Source organism: Vombatus ursinus, unplaced genomic scaffold (genome assembly GCF_900497805.2).
Source record: "Vombatus ursinus unplaced genomic scaffold, bare-nosed wombat genome assembly UNPS02006874.1, whole genome shotgun sequence".
Taxonomy (NCBI): Eukaryota; Metazoa; Chordata; class Mammalia; order Diprotodontia; family Vombatidae; genus Vombatus; species Vombatus ursinus.
The window spans coordinates 2,955,992-2,970,046 of NW_020946652.1; the positions used below are offsets into that span (position 1 = coordinate 2,955,992).

The 14,055-nt window shown below is 40.0% G+C and overlaps 1 protein-coding gene across 1 annotated transcript in view; it reads left to right on the forward strand.

Moving 5' to 3' along the window:
* IL1RAP (interleukin 1 receptor accessory protein) overlaps nt 1-11,812 on the forward strand; it is a 44,607-nt gene extending 32,795 nt beyond the window's left edge. Inside the window, exons 7-9 of the mRNA XM_027848772.1 lie at nt 1,929-2,077; nt 9,410-9,559; nt 11,408-11,812. Coding sequence (XP_027704573.1) covers nt 1,929-2,077; nt 9,410-9,559; nt 11,408-11,643 — 535 coding nt within the window. The 3' untranslated portion in view covers nt 11,644-11,812. The remainder of the gene's footprint in view (nt 1-1,928; nt 2,078-9,409; nt 9,560-11,407) is intronic.
* The last annotated feature ends 2,243 nt before the right edge of the window (nt 11,813-14,055 follow it).

Here is a 14,055-nt window from a genome sequence, read left to right on the forward strand (position 1 = left end):
ATAACATCTTTCTTCATATGTCTTTTATAGTTAATTTGGGTATTTATAATAGTCAGATAACTTATTCATAAGTAGTTCTTAAAACAGTATTGCTGTTCCTGTATACAATGTTTTCTTGGTTCCACTCATTTCACTCTTCAATATTCTGGGCAAGTCTTTCCATATTTTTTCTAATATCATTGAGCTCATCATTTCTCACAGCACAGTAATGTTCCATCATAATCATATGCCGCAACTTGTTCAGCCATTCCTCAATTGATGGGCATCCCTGAAATTTCCACTTCTTTGCTATCACAAAGGGAGCTGCTAAAACATTTTAGAACACATAAGTTCTTTTCCTTTTTCCCTAATTATCTTCAGAAATAGACCAAGTAGTGATATTGCTGGGTCAAACAGCATATTTAGCTTAATAACTCTTTGGGCATAATTCCATATTGCTCTCTAAAATGTTTGGATCAGTTCACAATTCCACCAACAAGTCCTAATTTTCCTTATTCCACGATACTATGTCTTTCATCTCTCTGCATTTCTACTGGCTATTCTCTCTGCCTGAAATTCTCTCTCTCCCCACCTCCAAATCTTAGAATCTGTGGCTTGTTTAAAGTATTCAACTCAAATCTCTTCTTCTGTGAGAGATCCGGTTTTTTTTTAAATTATTTTATTTTGATTTATCAACAATCACTTCCATAAGCTTTTGAGTTTTAATTTTTTCTACCTCTTTCTCCTCACCTCCCTCCCTAAGATAACATGGAATCTAATATAGGCTATACATATATATTCGTATTAAACATATTTTCACATTAATCATGTTGTAAGGAAGAATTAGAACCAATAGAAGGAACCACAAGAGGAAACAAAACAAAACAGAAGGGAAAAAAAAGAGCAAATAGTATGCTTCAATCTTCATTCAAACTCCATAGTTCTTTCCTGGATGTGGATAGCATTTTCCATCTTGAGACTTTTCGAGATGTCTTAGATCCTTGCATTCCCGAGAAGGGCTAAGTCTATCAAAGTTAGTCATCGTACAACATTGCTGTCACTGTGTACAACATTCTCTTGGCTCTGCCCCATTCACTCAGCATCAGAGCATACAAATCTTTCCAGATTTTTTGGAAGTCTGCCTGCTTATCATTTCTTATAGGACAGTAGTATTCCATTACATTCATATGCCACAGCTTGTTCAGCCATTCCTTAATTGATGGGCATCCCCTCATTTTCCAATTATTTGCCACCACAAAAAGAGCAGGTATAAATATTTTTGTACATGTGGGTCATTTTCCCATTGTTATGATCTCTTTGGGATAAAACCTTAGAAGTGCTATTTCTGGGTCAAAAGGTATACACATTTTTATAGCCCTTTGGCCATAGTTCCAAATTGTTCTCCAAAATGATTGGATCATTTCACAACTCCACCAGCTATGCATTAGTGTTACAATTTTCCCACATCCTCTCCAACAATTCATTATTTTCCTGTTTTATCATGTTGGCCAATCTGATAGGTGTGATGTGTGTAAGAGAACTTTCTCCACCCCCCCCCCCCAAATAGATCATGTTTTCCTCTCTGAGGATGCCTTTCATTTATTCTATATGTTCTAATTTACATGTTTTTTTTCCCCATTAGAATATAAGCTCCTGAAGGGCAGGGGGTATTTTTTTTCTTCATTTTGTCTGTGATTAGTACAATGATTGCCATGTAAGAGTTTAGTAAATGCTGGTTCATTTGGTGAGTAAATATTGAATGACTGAATATAGTATTGAATGACTGACATTTGTTTCCCAAATCCATTCTGGACCAGTTGAGTGACCAAAACTCCATCAATCATCACTTGCTTTCCCTCTGCCTTTCTTACATACTGAATTTCACTTTGCATGTGAGTCTTTTTCCTTAGGATCACAATGTTAGTAATCTATTTTGTTCTCATTCCTAGTGAGAATGTCTCAGTTATCGGAGATAAAACAATAACCAGGGTACTGAGCATCAAAAAAGTGACCTCTGATGACCTGAAGCGCAACTACACTTGTCATGCAAGAAATGCCAAAGGAGAATCTGTAAGGCGAGCCACCGTCAAACAGCTAGGTAACCTCACCTGTGGGGCCACAGTGTGGGAGCACTCACACTACAACAGCCATTCTTTACTGGAGGCTCAAAACTTGTTGGGGATTTTTTTCATGTTTTTATATTTGTATTTAAACATAATTAGCTTCCTTCATAATCCTACATATTTCATTTTGTGCTTAAAAAAACCAACACATTGTTGTAGAAGTCCATAGGCTTCACCAGACATGGCCAAAGGCATCTAGGATACACACAGATACACACATACACACAGAGACACAGACACAAACATACACACACAAAAATAACATGAAACATTCTGGAACTAGAATGACCACGGTAACATATCACACTGCAGTCCTGGTCAGCTTTGAAGAGAAGGTTCAGGGAAGCCATGGCCACTGATTGACTTCAAGAATTTGAGCATCTTTCATGTGGAGGGGGTGGTGTTGTTCTGTTCACAGGAAAGGGTAAAAGTTAAAAAGGGACAGATGCAGTTCCAGCATCTGGAAAATCTTCCTAACACTTATAACTGTCCCCAAATAGAATGGGATACATTGGATGGTAATGACACTCCCATCATTGGACCATTCAAGCAAATATTTGATTACATTTGTTAGGTATGTTGTAGTGGGGCTTCCTTTTTGGGTAATAGTTGAACTAGATGGTCTTCAAGGTCACTTTCTAACTCTAAAATTCTGTGGTTCTTTAAACTTTCTGAGGGGAGGGAATATGCTGTATTTGTCTGTTATGTTTTCCAGTGGCTAATGTGCCTAATTATATTGCAATGTAATGAATCACACATAGAAGTTAAATTGGTTGTTAAATAACTTATTTTTTATCTTATTTCCCCACAAACTGCTTTCTGTCCTCTATCCAATGGCATCAACTTTGAGTGAATGCCCCACTGCTATTCAGCTTTACTTCGTGGAATCTTCTAGGTATCTCCTGATGTGTCAGAGAACAATTCCAGTTTGAGGTCAATTTGTCTCAAGGACCACATCAGCCACTTTGGTTGGCAGCATGCATAGATCCTGTCTCAGGGCTGTTTGATCTGAACAATAGAAAAGTCCTTTCAGAAATAAATGTCACCTTCTATTCCTGACTGAAAGGCCTGAGGAGATAAGGCAGCATCACAGAGGGACAATAACTTCCTGATCATTAGGAAATATCACTGCCAAAGTTAGGACAATTAACCTTGGGGAGTGACAGTCAATGGTTTATTGTTGACTTTTTATAAAATATCCATATAAAGTGAGCTTAAATAGGGGAGCCAATGACCAAGCTGACAGGGAATTATCGCAGGGCTCTTCCTGACTGCAGTAGCACCATGCTTCACCTTCTCAAGCAGAGCTTTCAGAGTGTAACATGGCAGATTCAAAAAGTCAAGCCCCATCAAAGGAGGAGCAAGGGCCTTATGTGGTCTTAGTGTTACCCTGACAGCCCAACTACTCAATGGAATGGGGAAACTGAACTTCCGAGCCCCCTGGCCTCCCAGGCTTACAGCAGCAGCAGGATGCACCCAGGCCCAGTAAGGGAAGTCGATTGCCTCTTGCTGCTTGACTCTGCTAGTCAACCTTTTAAAGCCATATGCACCTGATTGATCCAAGTTAGAGGCCCATTTGGTTGGACTGAACTGATTTTTTTTCTTTGTTACAAGGATAGGCGTAGTTGTCAGTGGGTTTAAGAGAAGGGTAGATATAAGAATGAGGTTTTCTAGGCAGTACAGTGGATAAAGTGTTGGGCCTGGAGTCAGCAAGATTCATCTCACTGAGTTTAAATCTGGCCTCAGACACTTGCTGGCTGAGTGCAAGTCACTTAACCCCGTTTGACTCAGTTCCTTCATATGTAAAATGAGCTGGAGAAGGAAATGGCAAACTGCTTTAGAATCTTTGCCAAGATTTTGTGATGAAATAAGGTCACCAAGAGTCAGACACAACTGAAAAATGATTGGATAACCACAAAACAGATCTAAGAATGACTGTGATGTAAAAGCAGAAGGAATCTGTAAAAAAAAATTAAAAAGAAAATGGAAGAAAAACAGAGAATTGATATGAGCTTCTTCTAGTAATGCTCTATATACAGTTGATGTATGGTATATATGTGTATGTATGTGTGTATTGTTTTGTGGGGGGGGTATTCATCCACGTAGGTTGGCAAAAGAGGAATGGGTGGCCTCTGGATGCTGCTGGGTGGCTCCTCATTTCTAGAGGTCTTCAAGCCCAAAGGTTGGTTGATCAAGTGTTAAGAAGGTTATATTGGTGATTCTTTTGGGATAGGAGACGACCTGCATGGCTGCTTCCCGAGGTTGATCCCACTGAGGGGATTCTCTGATTCTGTGGCCTGTCCTATGATCCACACGTTGACCATTGCTTTAGCCTCCGCCCTTTTGGACTTCCCCTGCTGACAACTGTACTTGATGAACAATTCTCTTCCTTTTACTGTTGAATATTGGTTGTTACATCCCTGATTTGATCCATGACACCATTTACTGGTAGAGACAGATGATCATAGATTTGGCATTGGAGGGGACCCCAGGAAACATCTAATCCAGACTCTTCATTTTACAAATGAGGAAACTGAGGGTCATAGGGATTGAGCAGCATTCCCAAGTTCACCCAGATCTTGACTGCCAGTCCCCTGGCATTCTTTTATTATATTGTCTGGATCTGAATCTCTGCTTATGGCTCTAGCATCACACACCAGGGCTGGGAGAAGGTACGTCAGCTTTTCTACTACAAGGAAATTGTCCCTAGACAGTCGAATGAGAAAGAAGAAGAAGCTAATATCCTAGATTAACATGTTATTAAAATTGTTTAAATGAGATGCAGATGGCACAAATATAAGAGCCATTCCTGATCCACCTTCATACTGGAGCCCTCCCTCTGTTGTTCATTTCCAATTAGTCCTTTTTCTCGCTCGCTTGTCATAGTTGTTTGCATGTTTTCTTCTCTAGCCAGTTGTGAAGTCTTTGAGAGAAGGGACAGTTTTTTTTTGCCTTTCTTTGTACCTTTAACTCCCAGAACAGTGCCTGACACATAGTTAGCACTTAATAAGTCCTTGATGACCAAATGACTGTACATAGCAATGACTTTAGCCATCCATCCATCCATCCATCCATCCATCCATCCATCCATTTATTCATATCTTATACACAGCATTGGGGTATATGGGATGTTCAGGAGGACTAGCACCTCTGGTATGAGGGCTTGTCAAGCTCTTTTCATGGATGCTCATCCAACTTTGGTGTCCACCTGTCACCCATGTCCCACCTGTGGCCCCAAGAAGCTGTTACACGCACAGTGACCACATCTGGTAAACCATCTTGGCAGAATGGCTACACCAGGTTGAATGTAACTGACAGGCCGCAAACCCATTGATGAGTTGGGGGGATGTCTACCTCAAATATATGAAGACTTCCCCCAGTGTAATAGGTGGATGAGAACAATTTGTTCCAATGGCCATGAACAAGGCTGAAGCAGGCCCTGTGGAGTACTTAGAGCTTGGTCAGACATTGAAGATACTAAGGTCATCCACTGCATCCCAGGCCATCCCCAGTCTTCTTGACTTCTGCCTTACCACTAGATTTCAATGACTTAGGAAGAGAGAGTGAGGCTGGCATCTTTGTGAAACTCTGGCTCATTTAAATGCAATTTGTACCCAAGTCAAGGCATCCCCCATGATGTCATTGGTCCTCTTTGATAACGAAGAAAAAACAACAACAACACTCAGCATTCCGTTTCCCAAGTCTGGGGACTTTCCCTGTCTGCCCTCCGTGTCCAGGATTTTCTCCCATTTAATCTCTTCCTCCTAGCTTCCATGGCTTCTTTTAAATCTCAGCTAAAACGCCATCTTGCTTGAGAACCTTTCCCTAGACTCTTTAATCTCAGTTGTTACTCAGTCACGTCTAATGTTTTGTGACCCCATTTATGATTTTCTTGGCGAAATGTATTGGAGTGGTTTGCCATGATCTTCTTCAGCTCATTTTACAGATGGAGAAACTGAGGCAAACAGAGTTAAGTAACTTGCCCAGGGTGACACAGCTAGTAAGTGTCTAAGGCCAGATTTAACTGAGGTCTTCCTGACTCTAGGCCGGGCGCTCAATCCACACAACACCCAGCTGCCAGTAATCTTAATGCCTTTCCCAGATCATTTCCAATTTAAACTATATTGAGCTTATTTGTTCATGGTTGCCTTCAAGTCCTCCCCCCCATCCCTCACCCTCACCCCCGATTGAGATCTCCTTGAGAACAGAGCTATCTTTTTGCCTTTCTTTGTATCCCTAGTACTCATTACAGGGCCTGGAACACAGTAAGTACTTAATAAATGCTTGCTGACTTAACAACAACCTGGCTTCAATTGATCTTTACTAAATTAATCTGTCTTATTGCCTACCATGGGCCTTGCCTCCTTGCCTCCTTTCCCTCTTGATGGTCTTCATCTATAGAACATTCTATCTCTCACCTCTGTGTGATTGGAAAGGCTGCCACCTCCATGCCTGAAATATGATCTTTCCATATGTGAAATTGGATATTTCTCTGTGTGTGTATGTGGTACTTCTTCCCCAATACCTATGAGCTCCTTGAGTGCAGGAAAGATTTCCCTTTTGAGTTTGTGTCCTTAACACAGTAAGACCCATAGGAAAAACTCCTCCAGGGTTGTTTGACCTGAACTGAATGCGGTCTTCTAAAGAACATTGCTTTCAAAAGCCTTCCTAATTCCTTTTAATGCCCTCCTTATGGATGATCTTGATGCATTTGGAGATTATCTTCATCAAATTTGTGTAGAAATGGGAAGGCAGCCAAAGGGTCACCAACTATTGATGCTCTCTTGGGTACTTTTTTTGGCTAGTAAGATCCAAGATCCTCCCACCCCCGTACTATGGTGTCCCTTCATTCAGGTACCTTAAGAATCTAATCATTCTACCATCTAAAAAACATTTATTAAAGACTTACTGTTCTCTAGGCATTTTGTTAAGTGCTAAAGACACAAAGAATGACAACCTTTCCATGCCCCATCAAAACAACAAAAAAAGGTGTCCATCTCCTCAAGAATTTCATCTTATAATGCAAATAACCATGTATATGCTAGTGTACATATGTATATATATATATACACACATACATAATACACATGTTTTTGTGTATACACACACACACACATACTATCAATGAAAGATAATCTCAGAAGAAATGTTCTAGCAGTGGGAGGAGATACCTTCTTGCAGAAGAAAGAATTTAAGCTGAGTCATAAGGGAGGCCCGTGTACTGGATAATAAAATACTTGAAGGGCAGGAAGGTATAAAAATTCTGGGAAGGCAAGAAGGGGCCAGGGTGTGAAAGCCTTTAAAAGTCAAATAAGGGATTTTATATTTGATCTTGGAAGTCATTGGGAGCCACTGATTTATTCAGTAAGGAGGTAATGTGGACAGTTCTATGCTTCAGAAAAATTGCTTTGGGAGATAAAAAGAGGATGGATTGGAGTGGGGAGTGACTTGAGGCAAGTAGAAAAATCAGGAAACTGTTGCAGAAATCTCTCCTTTAACACCTTCAAAACTGTATTACCTGGACCTTTGATTATTTTGTTCAGTCATTTCTCAGTCATATCCGACTCTTTGTGACACCATTTGGGGTTTTCTTGGCAGAGATACTGGAATGGTTTTCTATTCCTTTCTCCAGCTCACTTTACACATGAGGAAACTAAGGCAAATAGCATAAGTGACTTGCCCAGGGTCACACTGCTAAAAAGTATCTGAGGCCAGGCTTGAACTCAGTGAGATGAGTCTTCCTGACTCCAGGCCTGGCATTCTACCCACTGAGGCATCTAGCTACCCCTACTTGCTCTTATTCTCACCTGACTTCAACTCTACAGAATAAGATGCCACTTTCAGGATAAGCTCATCACTTTTAATCTCATCACCAGGATGTTACCAGAAGCCCTGATACCACCCTCCTCAGCCTCCTCTCCACTCTGATTGGAGTGCTAGAGAATAGAGTACCAAACTCCTCCCAGATCCTTCCTTTATAGAGGGCAGGAATTGGACTCGCAGCTCAATCCCCTGTGCCTGGTTTCAGCTCTGGAACAAAATGTCCCTCCACCACATATCCCTTGATATCCCATCCCCACCTCCCTTTCATGCCTTTTTTAGGAGTTATTTTCACCCATCAGATTGCAAGCTCTTTGAGGGGAGAGGCTTCTTTTTCTTACTTGTTTCCACAACACTTAGTACAATGCCTGGCACATAGTAGGCACTTAATGTTTATTGAGTTAAATTGCTCTGGCATAGCTTCTCCCCCCCCATCTTTATTGTCTTCAGCATCATTTCTACCTCCTCAAGATTCACAGCTGGCATCCTGATGTCCATGTTTAAATTCAGTGGTTCTATTGTCCTTGACAGTGAAGGATGGTATATAAAGCTTGTCATATTTTTACCAACTTTTGTCTGATTTTGACCTTTTCCAGTGTAACCCTTAAGTGCCTACAAACAAAATAAAGCAAAAAAAAAACAAAAAACAAAAACCTTTCCATAGTTGACTTTCTCACCAAATATACTTTAAACTATTTTCTCCTCCAATTTTTGCTGTCTTATCAAGAAACACTTTATTTCTAAAAATTTTTGATGACTGAGTTTCCCAATCTTGCCCAAACTGAAGTTGCAGTGGTCACTGATGGCCCTGATCCCATAATGATCAGCATGGGGGCATTGGCATGCTCTATTTCTGAGCTGGATTGGTTCACTCCTTTGTAGGTATCCTTGTACCTCCACACTCTTTGGGGCTTACAATAATGGCACCAGACTCAGAATGGATGCTTGATCAATCTAGCCCACTGCAGCTCAGAACCCCCAAGCTCTAGTGATTCACTAGCCTCAGCCTCCCCCAGCAGCAGGTATCATAGGAGTAGGCACCTACACCAGGCTAAGCAACCTCCTCCCACTCTTCTACCATCTGTTCCATAAGATTTTGCAAACTAGTTTATATTTCTAACCTTTACCAATTGAAAGGAAATTAATTTCAACAGGATATTCTAAGGGCTTGTGTCACAAGTACTTAGCATATGTTTGGATTAATTCAATGCCTTTCCATTGTAACTAGGATTCAGGTCCTTATCTTGCACTTTGCTAACTATTTAACCTTGGGCAAGCTAGTCAATAACTCTTAGCCTCAGTTTTCTCAGTTTTCTTTTAGCCTGTAAAATGAAAATATTAATTCCTACCCTGCCTTTCTTCCACAGGATTATTGGGTAACTCAGATGAGATAATAAATTGAAAGGCTTATTGCAAACTACTGAGGTTGACCGAAAGGTCAAACATCATGACTCAAGTTGATTTATCCTTCTGTATTTGACCTTCAGTTGTACCTCCAAGATACACCGTGGAACTGGCCTGTGGATTTGGCGTGACAATTGTGCTTATCATCATTCTGATTGTGGTGTACCACGTCTACTGGCTAGAGATGGTCTTGTTCTACCGGGCTCACTTTGGGACAGATGAAGCCATTTTGGGTAAGCAATCCACCTTTTTATAAACAGCTTTTTCTGCTCTCTTTAGACCAAAGGTTTCACAAAACTTGTTCATAAAATCTTAGAATTATAGACTGAAACCTAGAAGTGGCCTTCGAGGCCACCTATTCCACTGAGTCCTTTAAGTTGTTCTCTTTTGATGATTGAATATCTTATGATACCTTGAGATGATCATTATTCTCATGAAGCTCCATTGTATTGGACTACACCAAAAACAAAGCCCCAAACTCATTATGCCTGAGCCAGGGATAATCTCTGGGACTAGCATTTTTGGAACAAATCCTTGATATGATTTTTTTTTTGCAATTTGCTAATTTTTCTAATTAAATACGAGCATGGCAAACATGTTCCTGCTAATAGAGCTCAATCTGCTTCACATGTATTAGTTTGATTCTTGGTGAAAATGACAGTATACTTATTTTTCCTTAATTCTAGATAGAAGAAAAATATTGTAAGAGCTTCTTGGTGAAATGACAATAATGATATGAGAAATATATGTGAATCAAGTTTTGAAGAGTGGCATTTTTTTATATTGGGAAAATTTTGGGGAAATCTGCCTTTCTATAGAACTCTTGCTAACTGAATCTGAAGTCCCCAAATTTTAATGGCCTTCATTCCATGACCCTATTCCAGGCATGATGAAACTTTTAATTCATAGGGGGGGGAAAGTGGTAGAGAAGAGAATGTATCCAGTTTATCCTTTCTTTAATCCATAAGAATTTCTGGATTGTGGTGGAATCTTAACATTTTTGCATGTGAAAATGACCACTTTATAGTGATGTCTAATGCTAAAAAAATTATCTTGGGGTGAAGTGGTAGACCTGGGGAATTCTCCTCAGCTTAGCTCTTTGTACAACCAAAAATGAAGCAGATATTGATGTCAAATTTGGTTTATTTCATTGATATCTATTCACTCATATGGTGGGTCCATGAATATGTTTATAGATTTGTACAGAATGTATTTCATATATAGGAGTAACCATCTTTAGAATTTAATACTGAGCAATCAATCAATAAGCATTTATTAAAGCACTTGATTTGTGGGGCCCCATGTGGCCATCTAGGTCCTTGACTTGTGGTCTTTTGACTGAGTCCAAGTTTTATTAAGGGAATTTGTTCTGTAAAGTTTGGATTCAGTCAAAGAGTCACACTTAAAGACCTATAGACCTATGTGGCCTTGATGCCACAGGATCCCCACCCCTGTGCTAGGGGTTACAAAGAAAGTCAAAAACAGGGTCCTTGCTCTCAAGTAGCTCTCACTTTCTTGGTTATGGTTGCTGCATTTCATAGATGGAAGGAATTTTAGAGACTGTCTATTCCAGCTCAGACCTTAAAAAATGACCCATTTTACAATGTACCTGACAAGGGGTCGGTCTATTTGGTCTTGTACCCATCATGCACGTTTGTATGGCCCCAACATGGCCATATTGTTTGCTGTGAAATCTGAACTACATTGAAATGGAGTATCACATAAAATTAAATTTTATTAGATCTTTTTCTCAAAATAGCTACTTGTCCTGGAGAATTGTTGCTAATAGCTAATTAGATCTGCCAAATCACTCCCAGCTCATAGGATCACAAACGCTTCATTTCAGAGCTGGGAGAGACCTTCGAGGCCATAGAGTCCTACCCCTTCCTTTGGGTGGTGAGGAAGTTGAGGCATATAGAAGTTAGTCCAAGTTGGATACCTTGCCCAGGGACATGGAGCTAGATAGTAAAAGAAAAGGTGTCTCACATTCAGGAGCTAGATTTAAGGGTGCAAAAGGGTCTCCAAAAAGAGGAACTTTCCTAGCTGGTGACAGGTCTTGCATGTATGTTTTCTTTGACTAGATGGCAAGGAGTATGATATTTATGTTTCGTATGCACGGAATGCTGAGGAAGAGGAATTCGTCCTTCTGACTCTCCGCGGAGTCCTGGAGAATGAATTTGGATACAAGCTATGCATCTTTGACAGAGATAGCCTGCCTGGGGGAAGTAGGTATTCCCATGAGCAATGGCTGGAGAAGCCAGTTTTCTCATCCCCAGCTTCAGAATTGGGATTAGTATTGTTTCCTGCTTCTACATAGGCCCTTCTAATCATCCCATCCTATCCACCAAACACTCTTGATGTGCCTACCTCCTAGGTCCCAGTCACTCTCCTGAGCGGCAGCGCTCCAGACAAAAACAGGATAGCCCCGCCTTCAAGAAGCTTACATTTCTTCTGGGGTGAAACAACACAGCCACGATTTATTTTAATACAACCAGAATTTATTAAATATCTATTTAAATGAGATATGATAGTAAAGCACGTACCTTATATTGCTTTATAAATGGTAGCTAGGATGATGATGATAATAATAATTATCATTATTATCATTACTCTTTGACAGTCAACAAGCATGTATCAACACACACTGTGTCATAGGCACTGTGATAAGCAATATAGATACAAACAAAAGTTAAAACAAAAACAAAAACAAACAAAAACATGGCTGTTTCTCTCAAGAAATTCTCATTCCAATGTGGGAAAACTACATATAAAAACTGTACAGACTCCATATGAGGCATTGAGGATCCAAAGACTGAAATGAAACAACTTCTGCCCTCAAGGAACTTACATTTTCCTGAGTGAAACTCAATTTGAATCAATGCATATTTATTAAATACCTACCATATACTAAGAACAACAGCTACAAAAATGCAAATAGAACAGTTCCTGCTTTAATAAACTTACATTCATATGGCTTTTTATTTTTGGACATGGTAGAAGGTAATAATGTAGAAAAGGTTATTCCAATTTAGCAGGGCCCTCACCATTTCCCAGGTCAAATATGGTTTAAGGAGTGTTTCACAGTCATCAGCTCATCAAGGCTATCTGAGAATGCAAAGATGCCAACTGTAGGCAATCCTGAAGATGTCCTTGCCCACTCTTTACAAATGTCAGGCCAGACAGTCAGTAAACATTTATTAATTGCATACTGTGTGTCAGGCACTGTGCTAAAGACTGAGAGTACAAAAAAGAAGCAAAAGACAATATTTGCCCTTGAAGAGCTCACAATCTAATGTGAAGACAACCAGATAATTTGTGCAAACAAGCTATGCACAGGCTAAAGAGGAAATAGTGGAGAAAAGGCACTGGAACTGAAAGCATTTGGGAAAGGCTTCCTATAGAAGGTGGGGTTTAAGCTGTGTAATGAATGAAGGAAGCTAGGGAAGCCTAGAGGTCCTTGTAAATGGTAGGGTGACTCCCATTGTGTCTGGCCCGTGTCACTTTTCAACAAGCAACTATTTCAAAAATTTCTATGTGCTAGGCACTATGTTAGGTATTGGAGAAACTAAGACAAAACAGGGCAATCTTTATCCTGAAGGAGAATTACTCTGCATCTTCGAATTTCTCAAGCCAAAGACTTCCTGAGAAAAGCTTAGCAGATTTCAAGGACAGCACTTAGAACAGATATTATATTATTTTGGGTCATGGACACTTTTGGACAGTCCAGGAAAGCCTATGGACCTCTTCTTAGAATTGTGTTTTTAAATAGTTGAGAGAAATGCTAAATTTCAGCTAGATGATAAAGAAAACAAAGACATGCCCCCTCACCCCACCCCATCCGAGTTTGTGATCTCCCTGAAATCTTTCCATAGACTTGTAGGGAGGTCTACGTATCCTAGGTTAAGAACCTCTGCCTTAAAGAGTTTCATTTTTAGATCAATTTCTGATGCCTCTTTGGTTGGATTGGTGCTCATTTCTCTCTCTTTAATTCCATGGTAGCATAGAAAGGAGCTATGCCCTTCCCACTGCCTTAGATCCTTCCTTTAACTTTGCTCTTAGAGTTCTCATGAGATGATAGGATCATAGGTTGAGAGTTGGAAGAGGCTTGTGAGATTATTTCATCCAGGGCTTCTTAACCTGCAGTCTGTCCATTTTAAATAAATAAGGAGATGAATGAATGAATTGAGAAATGAAATATAAATTCTAATTGTTATTTAATTGAAATATTTTAAAATTTTTATATTTAAATATATTATTTAAATATTTTTAATTAAAATTTAAAATTTTAATTTTGCTTTATCTGTACAACTCCTGTCTCCTTCCCACTACTTTGCACATTCTCAGAAAATAGGCTAGACATTTGTTCAGATGGACAGGAGGAAGGATGCCCCACTGTAATAAGTCTACAATTCAGAATGTTTGCAAGGAAATGCAGCTTTGCTCCTGAAGAGCCCTTGGAATATTGCCAAACAGTGGCGAACAGAGTTGCCACATGAAGGTCCTTGCAGGCCCGCTTTCATATGCCGTTAAGAATCCGTTTTCATTAGCTTATCCCTCGAGTGGTAACTGGCGAAGTGTCTGAACCCAGCGATCTGTTCTCTTCAGCAGCTGACATCTCTTCCCCAGCTTGCCTTCACTGTTGTTAATGGCAGCTGTAGCACAGTGCCTGGCACACAGTAGGTGTTTAATGAATGACTCAATTCCCATGAATCACAGACACCTCCCCCCC